At 42.6% G+C, this 21,753-nt stretch overlaps 1 protein-coding gene across 7 annotated transcripts in view; it reads right to left on the bottom strand.

The window, feature by feature from the left end:
* Positions 1–21,753, bottom strand: part of LOC140735476 (prosaposin-like) — a 99,705-nt gene that overhangs the window by 50,562 nt on the left and 27,390 nt on the right. For all 7 annotated transcript variants that reach the window (XM_073060599.1, XM_073060588.1, XM_073060610.1 and 4 more), the window contains exons 4-5: positions 21,031–21,111; positions 14,161–14,271 (exon numbers count right to left, since the gene is read on the bottom strand). In XM_073060599.1, coding sequence (XP_072916700.1) covers positions 14,161–14,271; positions 21,031–21,111 — 192 coding nt within the window. The remainder of the gene's footprint in view (positions 1–14,160; positions 14,272–21,030; positions 21,112–21,753) is intronic.

Genomic DNA, 21,753 nt, shown 5'->3' with positions numbered 1-21,753 from the left:
GCTGTCCAATATCTACTCTCTCCTCTATCTTATTCTTTATATATCTGGAAAAAAGCTTTTGGTGTCATTTTTGTTATTATTAGCTAACTTACATTCATATTTCATCTCCCCCCCATGTTTTTTTTAGTTGCCTCTGTTGTTTTTTAAAATTCCCAATTCTCTATCTTCCAACTAATTTCTAATCTATTATATATGCCCTCTCTTTCACTTTTATGTTGGTTTTGACTTCCCTTGTCAGCCACGGTTGCATCACCTGCCATTTGAATACTTCCTGTTCTTTGGGATGTATTTATCCTGTGCCTTCTGATTTGCTCTCAGAAACCCCAGGCACTGCTGCTCTGCCGTCATCCCTGCTAGTGTCCCCTTCCAATCAACTTTGGCCAGCTGCTTTCTCATGCATCTGTAATTCTCTTTACTCCACTGCAATACTGATACATCAGATTTCAGCTTCTTCCTCTCAAATTACAGTGTGAATTCTATCATATTATGATCACTGTTACTTTAGAGTTCCTTATCTTAAGCTCCCTAATCAAATCCAGTTCATTACACAACATCGAGTTCAGAATTGCTGATTCCCTAGGGAACTCAATCATAAGCTGCTCCAAAAAGCCATTTTGGAGGCACTCCACAAATTCTCTCTTAGGATTCAGCATCAGCTTGATTTTCCCAATCTATCTGCATATTGAAATCCCCCATGACTATCATAAAATTGCCTTTTTGACATGCTTTTTCTATCTTCCGCTGTAATTTGTAGACCAAATTCTGGCTACTTTTCAGAGGCCTATAAATAACTCCCTCAGCCCTATCATTCTTACCCTTGCAGTTACTTAACTCTACCCCAAAGGATTCTACATCTTCTAATCCTATGTCTCCTCTTTCTAAAGATTTGATTTGATTTTTTACCAGCAGAGCTACTCCTCCTTCCCTGCCTACCTGCAGAAAAAAAGCATGAAGGAGGTGTGGGATGGGATGAAGATCATCACCGGATGCGGTGCAAAGCGGAGGGCGAACATAAGTGGAGATGTGGAGAAAGCGAACCAGCTGAACAACTTCTTCAACAGGTTCGACAGCTCAATCTCATCCTCACCGCAGAAATCCACACCAGGCTTACTTCCCTCACAGGAAAATAGCCACTCACAGGAGACCTTGCCCACGCCCAGGATTACGGCTGCACAGGTGGAAGGTCAACTGAGGAAGATCTGTACCAGCAAGGCGGCTGGACCGGATGGAGTTTCCCCACGATTACTGAGGGCCTGTGCGACTGAGCTGGGAGAACCACTACAGCGCATCTTCAACATGAGCCTGGAGCAGAGAAGAGTACCCAGACAGTGGAAAACATCCTGTATTGTCCCGGTACCGAAGAAACCACAACCAAAGGAGTTGAATGACTTCAGACCTGTTGCCTTGACGTCACACGTGATGAAGACCATGGAGCGGCTGATAATACAGAATCTGAGGCCACAAACCAGGCACGCCCAGGATCCTCTTCAGTTTGCGTATAAGGAGAAGGTGGGAGTGGAGGATGCTATCACGTATTTGCTGCACAAATCACTCTCTCACCTAGAGGGGGTCAGTTGTGCTGTGAGGATTACATTCCTTGACTTCTCCAGTGCCTTTAACACCATCCAGCCCATATCTTAAGGCACAAACTAACGGAGATGGGAGTAGACTCTCACATGGTGGATTGGATAGTGGACTACTTGACAGATAGACCTCAGTATGTGCGGTTGGGAGACTGTAGGTCTGACATGGTGGTCAGCAGCACAGGGGCGCCGCAGGGAACAGTACTCTCTCCGGTCCTGTTCACCCTGTACACATCAGACTTCCAATATAACTCAGAGTCCTGCCATGTGCAGAAGTTCGCTGATGACACGGCCATAGTGGGGTGTGTCAGGAATGGACAGGAGGAGGAGTATAGGAAACTGATACAGGACTTTGTGATATGGTGCAACTCAAACTACCTGCGTCTCAATATCACCAAGACCAAGGAGATGGTGGTGGACTTTAGGAGATCTAGGCCTCATATGGAGCCAGTGATCATTAATGGAGAATGTGTGGAGCAGGTTAAGACCTACAAGTATCTGGGAGTACAGTTAGCCGAGAAGCTAGACTGGACTGCCAACACAGATGCCTTGTGCAGGAAGGCACAGAGTCGACTGTACTTCCTAAGAAGGTTGGCATCATTCAATGTCTGTAGTGAGATGCTGAAGATGTTCTATAGGTCAGTTGTGGAGAGCGCCCTCTTCTTTGTGGTGGCGTGTTGGGGAGGAAGCATTAAGAAGAGGGATGCCTCACGTCTTAATAAGCTGGTAAGGAAGGCGGGCTCTGTCGTGGGCAAAGTACTGGAGAGTTTAACATCGGTAGCTGAGCGAAGGGCGCTGAGTAGGCTACGGTCAATTACGGATAACTCTGAACATCCTCTACATAGCACCATCCAGAGACAGAGAAGCAGTTTCAGCGACAGATTACTATCGATGCAATGCTCCTCAGACAGGATGAAGAGGTCAATACTCCCCAATGCCATTAGGGTTTACAATTCTACCGCCAGGACTTAAGAACTTTTTAAAGCTATTATTAATGCTTTTTGAGATGGTGATTTAGATGCATATCATATTTTTTTTTACTGAGTTAAGTATTGTATGTAATTAGTTCTGCTACAACAAGTGTATGGGACATTGGAAAAAAAAGTTGAATTTCCCCATGGGGATGAATAAAGTATCTATCTATCTATCTATCTATCTATCTATCTACCTTTTGATAGATTCTAAATTCCATATCCTTGGATATTAGGCTTCCAACCACAACCTTCTTTCAGCCATAATTCTGTGATACCTACAGCATCATACCTGCCAATCATTAACTGCACTACAAGATCATCTACCTTATTTCATATCCTGTGTGCATTCAAACATAACACCTTCAGTCCTGTAATTGTCACTTTTCCATTTTGTCCGTTACACTGCAACCCATCCCACAGACTGCAATTTTGCTCTATCATCTGCCTGTCCTTCCTGACAGTCTCATTATACACAACCTCTGCTTGTAAACTAACATCTCTGTCCTCAGCCCTATCACTCCAGTTCCCATCCCCTTGTCAAATTGGTTAAAACCCTCCCTATCAGCTCTAGCAAACCTGCCCACAAGAATATTGGTTCAGGTGTAGCCCATCCCTTTTGTACAGATCAGACCTTTCTCGGAAGAGATCCCAATAATCCATAAACCTGAAAGCTTTTTCCCTGTAACCTTTGGCACAGGGAAATCAAGAACCTATCCATCTCCGCTTAAAATATACCCAATGACTTGGCCTCTGTAGCCACCAGTGACAATTAATTCCACAGATTCACCACCTTCTGGCTACAGAAATTCCTGTCATAGAGGGTCTTTGAAGAAAAGAGATGTGCGTGGTTATGAAGGTGTGGTTATGTTGGGAGGTTCATCATCAATGAACATGACAGTAATAGCTTCATAATGTGTTATAACTTTTTTATGTGTTTCTTTTGTGATTTCCAGTCCAAGTTTTATTTGCATATTACTTACCTCAAGATCTGTACTGGTTGGTCTGAGTGTGTAAACTGGGAAATATTGCAGTTAATTGTTTGACCTGACACATGATACTATGTGCAATTTTTGCTTACATAAGTAACTTTCTTGCAGATTATAATGCTTCCAACTTTTTGTGCACTCCTGTCAGGGTACATGGAAGTACAGGGTACGAGCGGCAAGATTTACAAGTAATTGACATCTTGCTACAAATGATTACTTTATTTGAGGCTTCAGGACTGAAGAAGAGTCTCGGCCTGAAATGTTGACTGTTCACTCTTTTCCATAAATGCTGCCTGGCCTGCTGAGTTCCTCCAGCAATGTGTGTGTGTTGCTTCTTCCCATTATTTCTCTCAAGGGTGAAGGTGAGCATTCAGAAGTGTTGGTACATATTGTTAGCACTGATATAGGCATACGTGGTGAGGAGGTAGTGAAGAGAGATTTTAGGAAGTTAGGCAGAAAGCTGAGAAAGAGGACCTCTAAAGAAGTAATCTCTGGATTGTTGCCTTTGCCAGTGAGGGTCAGAATTGGATGATTTGGCAGGTGGATGCATGGGTGAGGAACTGGTGCATTCAGATTTATGTATAATTGGAATCTCATCTGGGCATGGTTTGACCCATACAAACGGGGAGACTGAACTTAAAGGGGACCAATATCCTTGTGGGCAGGTTGACTTCAGTTGATTGAGTGGATTTAAACTCATTTGGCAGTGCAACTGGAACTGGAGTGATAGTGCTGAAGATGAGGTAGTTGGTTTACAAACAGAGGCAGTGTGTAGTCAGACTCCGAGCAAGGTGAGGCTGATGAAGGGGCAGAATTGCAGTCAACAGGATGAGTTGCAACGTGAAAGGTGAAGAAAATTGACACACATTGTATCGAAATGATAGCCAGGAAGGCAGACAGGGTGGCGTGGCTCTATTTGGAAAAAATAAAATTATATCATTAGAAAGAGGTGATCAGGGGTCAGAAGGTGTTGAATCATTGTGGATAGAGCTAAGGAACTGCAGGGGTAAAAATATTCTGATGCTAGTTATATACAGACTCCCAATTAGTAGTAAGGATGTGGTCTACAAATTACAATGGGAGATAGAAACTGCATGCCAAAAGGGCAATGTTACAATAGTCATGGGCGATTTCAATATGCAGGGAGATCGGGAAAATCAGGTTGGTGCTGGATTCCAAGTGGGGGAATTTCTAGAATGCCTCCGAGATGGTTTTTTAGAGCAGCTCATGGTTGGGCCCACTAGAGGATCAGTTATTCTGGATTGGGCGTTGTGCAGTGAACCAGAATTGATTAGAGAGATTAGATTAAAAGAGTCCTTAGGGGCAAGTGATAATAATATAATTGAATTCACCCTGAAACTTGAGAAGGAGAAGGTAAAGTCAGATGCATCAGTATTATAGTGGAGTAAGGGAAATTACAGAGGCATGAGAGAGGAGTTGCCAGAATTGATTGGAAAAGAACACTGGCAGGGATGACACCAGAGAGCTGGAATTTCCGGAAACATTTTGGAAAGCACAGGATAATTACACCCCAAAGAGGAAAAAGTATTCTAAACGCAAGATGACACAACCATGGCTAACAAGGGACATCAAAGCCAACATAAAAGCCAAAGAGAGGACATAGAATAGAATAAACATTAGTGGGAAGTTAGAGGACTAGGAAGCTTTTAAATACCAACAGAAGGTATTAAGAAAATAAAGATGGAAAATGAAAGTAAGCTAGCGAATAATATTATCGAGCATACAAAAAGTTTCCTCAGATACTTAAAGTGTAAAAGAGAGGTGGGAGTGGATATTGGACCGGTGGAAAATGATGCTGAAGAGGTAGTAATGGGGACAAGGAAATGGCAGATGAATTGAATAAGTATTTTGCATCAGTCTTTTCTCTGGAAGACATTTGCAGTACAGTGGAAGTTCCAGGAATTGGGGGCATGAAGGGTGTGTAGTTACAAAAGCTAGAGAGAAGGTTCTTGGGAAACTGAAAGGTCTGAATGTAGATAAGTCACCTGGACCAGATGGTGCACACCCCAGGGTTCACAAAGATGTGGGTGAAGAGATTGTGGAGGCATTAGCAATGATTTTTCAAGAATCACTAGATTCTGAAATTGTTTTGGAAGACTGGAAAATGGCAAATGTCACTCCACCCTTCAAGAGAGAGAGGCAGAAGAAAGGAAATTATAGACCAGTTAGCCTGACCTCAGTGGTTGGGAGATATTGGAGTTGATTGTTAAAGATGAGGTTTTGGGGTACTTGGAGGCACATGATAAATTAGACCATAGTCAGCATGGATTCCTCAAGGGAAAATCTTGTTGGAAAAATCTGTTGGAATTCTTCGAAAAAATAACAAGCAGGATAGACAAAAGGAGAATTGGTTGATATGTACTTGGATTTTTAGCAGGCCTTTGACAAGGTACCATACAAAAGGCTGCTTAACAAGATAAGAGCCCATAGAATTACAGGGAAGATTCTAGTATGGATAAAGCAGTGGCTGATTGGCAGGAGGCAAAGAGTTGAAATAAAGGGAGCCTTTTCTGGTTTGCTGCTATTGACTAGTGATGTTCCACAGGAGTTAGTGTGTGGACCGATTCATTTTACGTTATATGTCAATGATTTGGATGATGGAATTGATGACTTTGTTGTAAACTTTGCAGATGATACAAAACTAGTTGGAGGGGAAGGTAGTTTTGAGGAAGTAGAGAGGCTAAGAAGGACTTTGACATATTAGAAAAATGGGCAAAGAAGTGGCAGATGGAATATTGTGTCGGGAAATATATGGTCATGAACTTTGGTAGAAGAAATGAAAGGACAGTATTTCCTAGGTGGAGAGAAAGTTCAAAAATCAGAGGCGCAAAGGGACTTGGGGGCCCTTCTGCAGAATTCCTTAAAGGTTAATTTGCAGGTTGAGTCTGTGGTGAGGAAGGCAATTGCAATGTTAGCATCATTTCAAGAGGACTAGAATATAAAAGCAAGGATATGACGTCAAGTCTTTCTTAAGCACCTGTGAGGCCTCACTTAGAGTATTGTGAACAGTTTTGGGCCCCATTTCTTAGAAAGGATGTGCTGAAACTGAAGGGGGTTCCAAGGAGGTTCATGAAAATGATTCCAGGATTAAACGGCTTGTCAATGAAAAGTATTTGATGGTTCTGGGCTAGTATTCACTGGAACTCAGAAGAATGAGGAGTGTTCTCATTGAAACCTATCGAATGTTGAAAGTCTTTGATAGAGTGGATGTGGAGTGGGTGTTTCCTATGGTGGTAAAGCCTAGGACCAGAGGACAAGGAATAGAACAGAGGTGAAAAGTAATTACATTAGCCAGAGAGTGGTGAATCTGTGGAATTCGTTGCCACTGTCAGCTATGGAGGCCAAGTCTTTTAAGTATATTTAAGGCAGAGGTTGATAGATTGTTGATTAGTCAGGGCAGGAAGGGGTAAGTGGGGAAGGCAGGAGATTGAGGCTGAGGAAAAATGGATCAGCCATGATGAAATGGCACAGCAGATTCGATGGGCCAATTGGCCTGATTCAGATCCTATTTCTTATAGTCTTATGATTTACCTGGTTCCTTTCATAAACCTGAAAACAAACAAATCATTGGGGTGGAAAAGCATGATGCTGCTGCTCAGGTGCATAGTTCACGATCAGAATCAGAATTATTATCACTGACATATGTCATGAAATTTGTTGCTTTGTGGCAGCAGCACAGTGTGATACATTAAAAAAACAGAAATTACAGGGAGAATCAGCTGACACATGATTATCGTAGCCTTGACATGAGCAGATCTGGAAGCTGTTGGCAATAGCTAAACCAAACTCTGACTATATCCTAGTGTTCGGCAGATATGGATTGAACTGATTTGTCATTGATGCAAAGTGATTTCCCACCTCCGCTGCTGCATGTCTGAAGGAAAGAATAGAAGTTCAATACTGACTTGTAAAGGGAGTACAGTAACTCAGATCCTGCTACCCGGCGGTATTGCCATGACTGTTTTGATGGAATGAGTCTCATTTGACAGAGTGCCATGCAACAGCAGAAATTATTTCATTCATCTGGGAATGGCACCGATTTAATCACCTCCTGTTCTCTTCACTTTTGTCCTTGTGTTCTGTTTGCTGGAACACTGACAATGATTCCCATAGGATGTTGCAGATCTCACTGTATTTTTGTTATGACCTTGCCTTATTTTGTTCAAGCATTCTGGCTGATGTTTCAAATGTTGCAGAGCTGAGAAGAGAGATAATTTACTGTGTTTTACAACAATTCCAGGTTGCAGAAACTGGCTGTATGTCTTGTTTCAGGCTGGAAACGTCAGTGTGTGATTCCCAGGTCTTAATTTTGTAAAATGCTTTTGAGTGGATTCAACTGCGTAAGACCTTTGGTCAGTCCTGAACACTGAAGGAGGGTGGTCTGGGGATTTGGGGTGTTTTTTGGATTGGTTGAAATAATTTTTACTCTTGCTCTATTTTATAAAAATTATATCACTGAAATATTTCCCTGTCTGCTTCCTACCTTTTAGCTCATTTCTGTCAACCAGGGTAAATAAAATTTTCAGAATTGTTTAAGCATTGAGCAATTGGTGACAGTATGAATGCTGCGTTGTTGATATAACTGAACAAACCTTAGCCACCTTAAGAGTAATGCCATATGTGTGTATATATTTAAACATTTGGCATTATTATATATATTTTTTAATCTACTTCTCTATTGCTAGTTCCAATTCCTTGCTTTCTGCAGATATAGCTTTTACTTTGTGTCTAACAAATGTACAAGCCTGGATGGTGGTGATCGACAATCTTATTTGATCAGGATTTGGTCCTCAGGGAACTGTTTGTTTTGTGCACACCCTTACCCTGGCGCACTTTGGATAATGGAAAACTAATTAAATTTATAGTTTTATAGTTCAGAGTTGCACAGTCACACAGAACAAGGCAGCAGGCCACTGACATCCCAAGTCTGTCTCAACTATAGAGTACATCTTTGCATGAACCCTACACAATCCTGTTGTTATTCTCCTCAGATTCTACCTAGGGTCAGTTTACTGGGGACTTCAACCTACAAACCTGAACATCTGTGGGATATGGAAGGAAACCAACAGCACCTGGGCAAAAGCCACATGGTCACAGCAGGAGCATGTAACCTCCAAACGGTCAGAGGTTTAGGTTTAAATCTGGGTCACTGGCCAGCATTCTATTGTGGGGAAGATGGATTCCTTATAGGAAAGTCAAATGAGGAAGAAGCTGACTGTTGGGTTGTGTTGACATTTTGCTATGGTATTGTGTTTTGACATCAAATCATAGAGAAGTACAGAACAGAAACAGGCCCTTTGGCCCAACTAGTCCATGCTGAAACCAGTTAAACTGCCTACTTCCATCCTGTACTGGGACCAAAGCCCTCCATAGCCCTACTATCCATGTACCCACCCAAACCTCACTTAAACATTGAAACTAAGCTTGCATGCACCACTTGTACTGGCAGCTCATTCCACACTCTCACAACCCTCTGAGTGAAGAAGTTTCTCCTCATGTTCCCTTTTTAAAATATCTCTGCAAGGGCTCTGGCAATTTCCGCAATTGCCTCCCGTAGGGTCTGAAGGAGCATCTTGTCAGGCGCTGGGGATTTATCTACCCTGATTTGCCTCAGGGTAGCAAACACCTCCTCCTCTGTAATCTGTACAGGGTCCATAAAGCTGATGTTGCTTTGCCTCTGTATTCATCTCCTGAGTAAATACAGATGCAAAAAATGCATTTAAGATCTCCTCCATCTGTTTTGGCTCCACACATGGATTACCATTGTGATCTTCCAGAGTACCAATTTTGTCCCTCTGGGTCACTGGACTCCACTTTGAGGAAAATGTTTGCATATAGGAACCTCAAATGATGGAGGAGCTGACCACAGGGCTGTGTTGATATATCTGCTATGGTATCATGTTTTGTTTGGGTAGGAAAGGCTGTGTTCTCAAGTTGATTTGTTTATGATGCCTTCTACAGCAGGGAAGTGTTGAGCCTTGTATGACTGACTACTTGAGGCAGGTTCAGCAGCCAGATATTGAAGGGTACGAGAATGAACCACAACTCTAAAAGCTTATTTAAGAAACAGAACATGATTTTAAAGCACTTTAGTCTGCTGAATTTTTACAGTTGATGAAATCAAAACCCCTCATCAATATTTGTCATTGAAACTCTGCGTATATAGCATCTGGCAATATTGATTAGGTGGAAGTAAAGGATTACCAATAATCTCATCTCTGTAATATCTCACAATAATAGAGATTGCATTGAATGCACAAGCTACAGCAACACAAAATTGCTTAAAGGAAACATGCAAACACACAAGCAGAATCATCATTTAACTGGTACTAAAGGAAGAGACTTTGCATTTTTTTAAGTATTAAATTTCTGTTGCCTTCCACCAGTGATATGAAATTAGCTCTATTTCCAGCGGCGGTTCTTACAATAAGCAACAGCCTAAAAAAAATCCAAATAGAAATAAGATATTTTTGTATTATCAAATTCACAATACTCTTTCATTTTACAAGCACGTGATCTTTAAAATTGCTTACATTTTTTGTTAAGTTCCTCTAGATTGATTATAACCTGTTATGGGTAACCCTAGGTAATTTCTGAATTAAGTACATGTTCAGCACAGCATTGTGGGCTGAAGGGCCTGTATTCTGCTGTAGGTTTTCTACGTTTCTATGTTTGTTAATTTTATTTAGCGATACGGCATGGTAACAGACCCTTCCAGCCCAATGAGCCCATGCTGTCCAATTGCACCCATACGCCCAATTAATCTAGTAACCAGCAGGTCTTTGGAATGTGGGGAAACCAGAACACCTGGAGTAAACCCACGCAGTCATGGAGAGAACGTACAAGCTCCTTGTAGACAGTGGTGAAATTGAATCTGGGTCACTGGCACTGTAGTAGCGTTAGGCTAACTGCTATGCTACTGTGTCTTGTCACCATTTTGGCTGCATATGGCATGCTGCGTGACAAGAAGGGCAATGTGTTTTTTAAGTAGAGAGATAACTGAAAGGTGTATCTGAAAGATCGAGGAAATGGCAGAGAAAAGGAGTTGAGGTGGGCATATATCATAGTGAATAGTGGGGCAGCTTGAGAAATGGAGTGTCCTACTACCCCTCCTAACTTTTCTTTTGTGAAAGAACACAAGAAATTAACGTGAAGGCATACTGAGTAATTAAGATAAATTTTACTTTAGCCCACAGCGAAAAAAAAGTCAGAGTACAAGTATAGAGATGTCTTCCTCTAATTATTTAGATCTCTGGTGAGACCGCATTTGAATTACATACAGGTTCAGTTTCCCTACCCAAGGAAGGATCCCAGTGACTTATCCAACTTGATGCTTTCCAAAAGCTCCAGCACATCCTCTTTCTTAATGTCTATAAGCTCAACCTTTTCATTCCACTGTAAGTCATCCTTACAATCACCAAGATCCTTTTCTGTAGTGAATACTGAAGCAAAATATTCATTAAGTACCTCCACAATTTCCTCTGGCTCCATACACACTTTTCCACTGTCACACTTGATTGGGCCTATTTTCTCACAACTTATCCTCTTCCTCTTCACATACTTGTAGTATGCCTTGGGGTTTTCCTTAATCCTGTCTGCCAAGGCCTTCTCATGGCCCCTTCTGGCCCTCCTAATTTCATTCTTAAACTCCTTCCTGCTAGCCTTATAATCTTCTAGATTCATATTGTTATCTAGTTTTTTTGAACCTTTCATAAGCTTTTCTTCTTGACTAGATTTTCAACAGCCTTTGTACACCATGGTTCCTGTACCTTACCATCCTTTCCCAGTCTCATTGGAATGTACCTATGCAAAACACCACACAAATATCCCCCGAACATTTGCCACATTTTTGCCATACATTTCTCTGAGAACATTTGTTCCCAATTTAGGTTTCCAAGTTCCTGCCAAATAGCTTCATATTTTTCCTTACTCCAATTAAACTTGTCTGTTCCTGTCCCTCTCCAATGCTATGGTAAAGGAGATAGAATTGTGATCACTATCTCCAAAATGCTCTCCCACTGAGACACCTGACACCTGACCAGGTCCATTTCCCAATACCAGATCAAGTACAACCGCTCCTCTTGTAGGCTTATCTACGTATTGTGTCAGAAAACCTTCCTGAACACACCTAACAACTTCACCCCATCTAAACCCCTTGCTCGAGGGAGATGCCAATCAATATTGGGGAAATTAAAATCCCCTACCATGACAACCAGGTTATTATTGCATCTTTCCAAAATCTGTCTCCCTATCTGCTCCTTGATGTCCCTGTTACTATTGGGTGGTCTATAAAAAACACCCAGTGCAGATATTGACCCCTTCCTGTTCCTAACTTCCACCCATAGACTCGGTAGACAATCCTTCCATGACTTCCTCCTTTTCTGCCACCGTAACACTATCTCTGATCAACAATACCCTGCCCTCACCTCTTTTGCCTTCCTCCCTGTCCTTTCTGAAACATCTAAAGCCTTGAACTCTAAGTAGCCATTCCTGCCCCTGAGCCATCCAAGTCTCTGTAATGGCCACAACATCACAGCTCCAAGTACTGATCCATGCTCTAAGCTCATCCGCTTTGTCCATGATACTCCTTGCATTAAAATAGACACATCTCAAACCATCAGTCTGTGCGAATCCCTTCTCTATCACCTGCCTATCCACCCTCTCACACTGTCTACAAGCTTTCTCTATTTGTGAGCCAACTGTCACTTCCTCCATCTCTTCAGTTCTGTTCCCACCCCCCAGTGATTCTAGTTTAAACTCTCCCCAATAGCTTAAGCAAACTTTCCTGCCAGGATATTAGCCCCCTCAGATTCAAGTGCAACCTGTCCTTTCTGTACAGGTCACGCCTGCCCCAAAAGAGGTTCCAATGATCAAAAAATCTGAATCCCTGCCCCCTTCTCCAATCCCTGAGCCACGCATTTATCCTCCACTTCAGTCTATTCCTATACTCACTGTCACGTGGCACAGGCAACAATCCCAAAATTACTACCTTTGAGGTCCTGCTTCTCAACTTCCTTCCTAACTCCCTGTAGTCTGTTTTCAGGACCTCCTCCCTTTCCCTACCTATGTTGTTGGTACTAATATGTACCACGATTTCTGGCTGTTCACCTTCCCACTTCAGGATATCGTGGACATGATCAGAAACATCCTGGACCTTGGCACCTGGGAGGCAATCTACCATACGTGTTTCTTTCCTGCGTCCACAGAATTGCCTGACTGACCCCCTAACTATAGAGTCCCCTATCACTTCTGCCATAATCTTCCTTTCCCTACCCGTCTGAGCCACAGGGCCAGACTCTGTGCCAGAGTCTCAGCCACTGCTGCTTCCCCCAGGTCAGATGTGGGAAGTCCTGGAGTACTAATTGTAAAGGGGGACAGCCACAGGTTACTCTCTAGTATCTGACTCTTGCCCTTCCCTCTCCTGACTGTTACCCTCTTATCGGTTTCCTAAGGCCCCGGTGTGACTACTTGCCTATAGCTCCTATCGCCTCCTCACTTTCCCTGACCAGACGAAGGTCACGGAGCTGCATCTCCAGTTCCCTAACACGGTCCCTAAGGAGCTGCAGCTCGACGCACCTGGCACAGATCTCGCCGTCCAGGATGCTGGCAGTCTCCCGGACATCCCACATCTGAACACATCCCAGTACAGAACACCGGCCTCACAGACATACTTTCTATTCCTATTCTTCACAAGTAACTTACCTTGCCTCAACCTGTTATCGCTGAAGCCCCGTTGAGCCAAAGCCCTCCTATTCTGACTCCCTCTACTCTGTCTCCCGCTCTATAAAGCTGTCTTATTTTAAAACTCTTCCCGCTGGTCTAACTCATTGACATCGATACGCTTTCACAGTCGTTCCTCGATCAAACCACCGAAGAAATAATGATCTCCTTTTAAACACTCCTGCTGGTCTAACTCACTGGCATCCATGCGCCTGCGCAGTCGTTCCTTGACCTTCGTTCCTGATAGCTGTAACACACTTGTGGAAGAATGAGGTTCTGTTCCCTGAGATTGCATTGGGCTTCATTGGAAAAGAGTAAATAATACATTACCTATCTGATGTCACGATAGCATAGTGGTAAGCGTGACACTATTACAGCTCGATGCATTCCAAAGTTCATTTCCCGAGCTGTCCTGTCTCTGTATGTCCTCCCCATGGAATATGTGGGGTTTCCCTAGTTGCTCCGGTTTCCTCCCACATTCCAAAGACATAGCAGGTAGGTTAATTGGTCATTCAAAAATTGTCCTGTAACTAGGTTAGGGTTAATTGGGATTGTGGGGTTGCGGGGCTGGTGCCTGGAAGGGCGTACTCTGCACTTTATCACTAAATAACTGTTGCAGAATACCTTGTTCCTGTTGTAGTCATGGTGGCTCTAGTGCAGCCCCCCTGATATTGGTATAAATTATATTAAGGTCTTTTAAGTTGGATGTGACCACAGTTTGAAAGGCAGGCTCTCAGTTCCTAGTTTTGTTGGTTCAGTGCAATACTCCAGGAGGAAAAATAAACAATCAGATCTGTTTGTCACCCACTGTCTTCTTTTTTATCTCTGGCTGCTAACACTATTCCTGTATCACATCAAAAAATGATGTTTACTTACATGACACTTGGCGGCTGTTTCTCGGTTCTTACACCAGTACGCTGGTCCCCAAGTACATTTATTCTTTCCAAGCAGTCGTACAGTCTGTTTCCTTACACAGAGGTCCAGTTCCTATCAGTAAATCAGAGGCATAGATAGGGTGGATAGTCAGTACCTGTTTCCCAGGGCACCAATAGCAAACACCAGAGGGCATATGTACAAAATTAAGGGAGGGAAGTGTAGGGGAGACATCAGGGGTAAGTTTTTTTTACACAGAGGGTTATGAGTGCCTGGAATGACTTGCCAGGGATGGTGGTGGAGGCTAAAACATTAGGGGTATTTAAGGAGCAGGGAATCGGCAGATGCTGGAAATTCAAACAACAACACACACAAAATGCTGGTGGAACACAGCAGGCCAGACAGCATCTATAAGAAGAAGCACTGTCGACGTTTCGGGCCGAGACCCTGGTCCTGACGAAGGGTCTTGGCCCGAAACGTCAACAGTGCTTCTCTTTATAGATGCTGCCTGGCCTGCTGTGTTCCACCAGCATTTTGTGTGAGGGGTATTTAAAAGCCTCTTAGACAGGCACATGGATAAAAGAAAAATAGAGGGTTATGGGGTAGTGTGGGTTTAGTACTTTTTTTAAAGGATTATATGGGTCGGCACAACATGGAGGGCTGAAGGGCCTGTGCTGTAGTATTCTATGGTTCTATGGTTCTAAATGTGTAACATTACACTAGTTAAAATTATTTTGAACCATTATGGGTTTGTACAACTCTAAAAGATCATGCTGGAAATACTCAGCAGCTGAAGAAATAAACAAAAGTATCACTTCAGGTTGATTAAAATTACTTTTCGCCGAAACTAGTAAAGGTTTGGAAGCAAGTGTAATTTAATTAGAGAACAACTGGGAAAATAGTGGAGTGAAGTCAAGATGGCGCTAAATGGCGACTCCTTTGTTTGCATCTTCAGAAACATTTATATCTTTGATATCTCTTTTTCCCTTTTCAAGGTTCTTCTGAAGACTCTGGCCCAGAGTTACTCTCTGACTTTGGTTCTCTGCGGGAATGGAACCCACTCTCAGGGCTCAGAACTGGCTGCTTTTCGATATCTCAAGGACATGGCCTGAAAGGTGAGCCTGTCTTTTTCCCTTATTAGGGAGAGAGAGAGAGAGAGAGAGCCTGTGATATGTCAAATTACCAGTCAAATGAGTAGTCTTTGGGGTACTGCAAGTCTGTGTCTTTATTGATGCTTTGCTGCATGCTTGAGTGCTCGGTGTTGGGCTCAGGGGCCTTTGGGGTTCTAATATTTAACAGTCATTTATTCTTTGAGGAACTCCTCTGTTTTCGTGGATGTTTGCAAAGAAGAAGAATTTCAGGATGTATATTGAATACATTTCTCTGACATAAATATACCTATTGAACCTATTGAGAGAACAAAGGGTAGAGAGCAGAATGACCGTGGACACAGTTTGTTGATTGTCGCTCACCTGTTTGTAGATGTGAACTGAGGTAAATAAAGGGAATGGCAGACAAAAGTAGGTGCTGGGACAATAAGATTTGGAACATTGGAACTTAAAACAGTACAGGTCTTTCGGCTTATCATGTTGTGCTGACCCTTTTACTTATGACAAAATCAATCTAACCATTCCTTCCCCATACAGCACTCAATTTTTCCATCATCCATCTTAAATGTCCCAAATGTATCTGCTTCTAGCAGAACCCCAGGCATCGTGTTCCATGCACTCAACATTGTTAAAATAATTCACCTCCTATACTTTCCTCCTTAAACCTTAAAGTTAAACCTCTCACTGCTTTGGGCGGAAGTTCCCACTTGCTTCAAAAGGAAACAATTATACCAGTGCTTAAGAAGAATAATGTGAGCGGCCTTAATGACTATCACCCAGTAGCACTCACATATACAGTGATGAAATACTTTGAGAGGTTGGTTATGACTAGACTGAACTCCTGCCTCAGCAATGACCTGGACCCATTGCAATTTGCCTATTGCCACAATAGGTCAATGGCAGGTGCAATCTCAATGGCTCTGCACATGGCTTTAGACCACCTGGACAACACAACTACCTATGTCAGTGTGCTGTTCATTGACTATAGCTCAGCATTTAATACCATCATTCCCACAATCCTGATTGAGAAGTTACAGAACCTGGGCCTCTGTGGTGTGTGCTTAGCCCACTGCTCTATTCTCTACATACACATGACTGTGTGGCTAGGCATAGCTCAAATACCATCTATAAATTTGCTGAATTTATATAAATAATATAATAATATAAATACACCCATTGTTGGTAGAATCTCAGGTGGTGACGAGAGGGCGTACAGGAGTGAGATATGCCAACTAGTGGAGTGGTGCCACAGCAACAACCTGGCACTCAACGTCAGCAAGACAAAAGAGCTGATTGTGGACTTCAGGAAGGGTAAGATGAAGGAACACACACCAGTCCTCATAGAAGGATCAGAAGTGGAGAGAGTGAGCAGTTTCAAGTTCTTGGGTGTCAAGATTCCTGAGGATCTAACCTGGTCCCGACATATCGATGCAGTTATAAAGAAGGCAAGACAGCGACTATACTTCATTAGAAGTTTGAAGAGATTTAGTACGTCAACAAATACACTCAAAAACTTCTACAGATGTACCGTGGAGAACATTCTGACTGGCTGCATCACTGTCTGGTATGGGGGGTGGGGTGGGGGGGCTACTGCACAGGACCAAAAGAAGCTGCAGAGGGGTGTAAATTTAGTCAGCTATATCTTGGGTACCAGCCAACAAAGCACCCAGGACATCTTCAAGGAACGGTGTCTCAGAAAGGCAGCGTCCATTATTAAGGTCTTCCAGTACCCAGGGCATGCCCTTTTCTCACTGTTACCATCAGGTAGGAGAGATAGAAGCCTGAAGGCACACACTCAGCGATTCAGGAACAGCTACTTCCCCTCTGCCATCCGATCCCTAAATGGACATTGAACCTATGAACACTACCTTACTTTAAAAAATATATATTATTTCTGTTTTTGCACAATTTTTAATCTATTCAATATATGTATACTGTAATTGATTTACTTATTTAAGTATTATTATTATTTTTCTTCTTCTACATTATGTATTGCATTGAACAGCCGCTGCTAAGTTAACAAATTTCATGACACATGCTGTTGGTAATAATCCTGATTCTGATTCCTTTATATTAGCTTATTCCCAACTACCCCCCCACCTCAGAAAGTCTGGCTGTCCACTAAATCTATGCATCTTATCATTTCACCTCTCATCCTCCTCTCCAAAGAGAAAATCCCTAGCTAGCTCAACATATTCTCATAAGGCCTGCTCTCTAATCTGGGCAATGTCTTGGTAAATCTCTGTACCCTCTCTGAAGCTTCTACATCCTTCCTATAATGGGCCATCTGGACATAACATTGAAATCAATGTGAGAAATTCTCTACTGCTCCTAACTGATTCTATAACTTTCAAGGGCTCTTTATAATTTTATTTGCACAGTTTATCTTCTTTTACTTATTGGTTTATAGCTGGCCTTTGTTTATGTATAGCTTTTTGTAAAATTTGATTGTCTTTTTTTTCTGTAAATGCCTGTCAGAAAATGAATCAAGGTAATACACACGAAATGCTGGAGGAATTCAGCATCTATGGAAAAGAGTAAACATTTGACGTTTTGGGCTGAGACCCTTCTTCAGTCCTGCAGAAGGGTCGCAGTCCAAAACATTGACTCTTTATTCTTTTCCATAGGTGCTGCCTGACCTGCTGAGTTCCTCCAGCACTTTGTGTGTATTGCTTTGAATTTTTAGCATTTGCAGCCCTTCTCGTGTTTGCGAGTACATGATAACATTTGCACAATGATAATACACTTACTTTGAAATTTGAGTTAAATGTTATATTTGATGAAGCCTCATCACAACTGGCCAGTCTTGACACAAACTATATTGGCTGGCTACCTGAAATTGTTGAATTCAATATTCAGCCCTGATGACTGTAGCACAGCTATGGGAAAATAAGGTTCTTTTCCCCAAGATTATGTTGGGTTTCATTGGAGAAATGAAGGCAAAGTCAGAGAGTTCAGAGTTGGAGCAGGAAGGAGAATTAAAGCAATAATCAGCCGGAAATTCAGGATGTCCTTACAGACTTCGCAGACGAGTTCCCTGAAGTGGTCAGCCAATTCGTCTTTGCTTTCTTCAATATACAGGAAACCACAATGTGAGCACCCAATGAGCAAAGTCTGGGTGAAGGAAACGGGAATCACTCCCTTGTGGTTGGAATGTCTGGGGCCTTTGATGAGGAAGGAAGTAGATGGATAGGGGTTACTTTTCCTACAGCTGTAGGGAAAATGGTGTGAATAGGACAGGAGGTGGATGAATAAACCACTATGTTAGGAATGATCCCTTTGGAATGCTGGACGGGAAGGTGATGTCTCTTGATAACATGACATCAGAGGTAATGGAAATTACCAGGAAACCATTGCAAAGTGGACAGGGAAACCATTTTTGGTGTGGGGAGGGGAGAGGGTGTAAAAGCACAAAAGGAGGAAATGGAACAGATGTGGTTGACCCTAGTGGAAGGAAGCTGTGGATATGGAAGCACGGGTGGGTAAGTTTCCTTGGTTAAGAACAGGTGAACGAAGCCATCAGAGGGAAGCAAGATGGGAGGAGATGCAGTCGAGGTAGCCGTGTTCCAGTTTGAGATGGCGTTGGTGAAGCATAGCAACAATTTGCTGACATCAAACACAACTATTAACTACATTTTATTAACTACACTATTAACTATATTATTAACTACACTTTTTCTCAAATGATCACTGCAATCAATAGCTTATAACTTACGTTTCAGAGCTGAGCTTTTGAACTGCCTGTACAACTGGGCATTTTTGAGGTGTGAACTGAATTCTCGAAGCTGCTGGACAGTTGCAGCATGGCATGTATGGGCTGAATTGAGACAGGGGGACCCAGGCCCAAAGGCAGGGAATGAGCCAATACTTGGCTGCTGGATGGACTTGGAGCTGATTTGAAAAAGCAGAACCAAGGCAAGGCAGAGTTGAGTCAGCAGGGCCTTGGCCCGAGAATGAGGAACAAGCTGAGGTCTAACCGATTTAAGTGCCAGGCAGAATTGAAAAGATCAGGTATGGGCCAACTTAAGGCAGCATGCTCTGGACCTGAGAGTGTACTGAAGTGACTGGGACCAGATTCAAGAGTGAGGAAAGACTGAAGTTTGGCCAATTTTAGCGCCGGGCTGAATTGAAATGGTGAGGGTGTTGGGGCGTGAGGCAACCTATGGGCTGGTGTTCAGCTCGCTGCTCTATGAAGCTTACTCATCTCTGTGCCGAACTGAGGCAGTGGCCTGCAACTAATGGGCTCCTGGATAAGCCGCGACCGTCTTTGTGGCTGTGGACTCGCTTCATGAAATTCAGTTCTGAATGTTATTTGCTTACTTTTATTGTTTGCATGATTTTTTTCTGCACATTGGGTGTTTGACAGTCCTTTTTTTTAAAATGGGTTCTCATGGATTTCTTTGTTGTCTGGCTGCCTGTAAGGAGATGAATCTCAAGGTTGTATACTATACCTGCTTTGAACTTTTGTGGATATCTGTGCTTTTTTTAATGTGCCGACGATACTACATTGATTGGCCCTATCTCAAACAATAACGAGGTGGCCTATAGGGAAGAAGTAATCTTTTTGACACAGTGGTGTCAAGAAAACAACCTCTCCTTCAATGTCGCAAAAACAAAGGAGCTGGTTGTGGATTAGAAGAGGAATGGAGATGGGCTAACCCCTATTGACATCAATGGATCTGGGGTTGAGCAGGTAAACAGCTTCAAGTTGCTCGGCATCCACATCACCTCGGACCTCACGTGGTCTGTACACACCAGTTGTGTGGTGAAAAAGGAACAACAGCGCCTCTTACACCTCAGACAGTTTAGGAAGTTTGGTGTTGGCTCCCAAATCCCAAGAACTTTCTGCAGGGGCACAATTGAGAAGCTCTGGGACAGCTTTTTCCACCAGGCCATCAGACTGCTGAACTCACACTGACTTGAGTGTTCTCTATATTATCTCTATATTATATTGATTGTTCTATTTATTATAAATTACTATGATTGTACATTTAGATGGAGATATAATGTAAAGATTTTTACTCCTTATGTATGTGAAGGATGTAAGAAATAAAGTCATTTCGATACTGGTCCCTGACTGAAATCATGAAAGGGAAGAGTGAAATGAACACTGTGAAACTAGGAACGAAGAATTTCAACAGCAGCTGTTCTCTACAAATGGTTCCAGCATTGTTACTTCACGTGTCCCCCCCCCACTCATTCCACCCAATTAATCAAAAGCCTTTAGCCCATTAACTACTTGCATGACTCACTTGGCCCCCACTATTACAGTAGTTCTTTGTTCTCTCCAACTTTAGCCACAATAGTTACCCATTTCTGATTAAAGGTCACTGACCCCAGATATTACCTCTCCTCCTGCTGAGCTTTTCTAACGTTTTGCAGTTGTGCAGAGATCCAGTATCTGCAGATTTTTTAGCTTTCCAAATGGATCAATCATGCCCATTTGTAATTCCAAAGGCATTTTGTAAAATAAGGGGGAAACTTCCTCTTGGAATAATAACATTAACTATCTGCGATATTTTAAACAGCCCAAATTAGTGTGAGCCACAGCAGACAGAATCAGCAGCTCACATAACTTGTCATGCAGCAAAGACCCCGGTGCTCCCTCCATATTATCACCTTCCAGTCTCACGATTCATAATGGTGAATGCAAGCAGTCGTTATTTCAACCAAACATTTCCATAAAGAAATATCTGAACAGTAATTACTAAATATCCCTCTTTGCAAACATGAAGAATACCTGAAAGATATAATTTAAACTTACCCAACAAATGTCCTTTTCCTCCTGGGACTTCTGAAGCAATTTGCTAAGCTCTTTTTTGTAAGATTGAACGAAGTTTTCACACTGAGAAGACCAAAGCAAACAAAGAAAATCAGTTCCATCCAGGTAGAAGTAACAAATTCTGCTGTACATTGTTCTTACCATCAGTACAGTGTACACCAACCACCAGAAAGCAAAATGAGACAGTTACAGATGAGCATGGGGAAGTATTACATAGAACACTTCAGCCCACGTTGTTGAGCCGATCTTTTAACCTACTCTAAGATCAATCTAACCTTTACCTCCTACATAATCTTCATTTTCTTATCATTCATGTGCCTATCTAGAGTTCCTAATCAAAATCAAATCAAATCATCTCTAGTTATCATTCAAACAAACATAGATACAGCTGAATGAGACAACGTTCCTCTGAGGCCAAGGTGCAAACACACACAAAATAGCAAGCAAAAAAGCATATTCATTTAAGAAAATATAGATAGTCCAAGACTCTGATGGTACAGTCTCCCAGCAGTCCACAAACGCACGGAGTCCAGCCTGTTACTCCATTGCTCGAACACAGGAGAATGGCACTAACGGGAGAGGCCAGTCCCCAGCCAAGCTCGGATGCCACACTGCAACACTCGCACATCTTCTCACCTGGTCCAGCAGCAGCAGGCAAGCCTGAGCATTGAGGCTTAGTCCTCACTACATGGAGGCTGCACAGCT

This window comes from Hemitrygon akajei, chromosome 1, assembly GCF_048418815.1.
Source record: "Hemitrygon akajei chromosome 1, sHemAka1.3, whole genome shotgun sequence".
Classification (NCBI taxonomy): Eukaryota; Metazoa; Chordata; class Chondrichthyes; order Myliobatiformes; family Dasyatidae; genus Hemitrygon; species Hemitrygon akajei.
The sequence above is the reverse complement of the archived record's forward strand: the minus strand, read 5'-3'. Positions and strand labels throughout refer to the sequence as shown.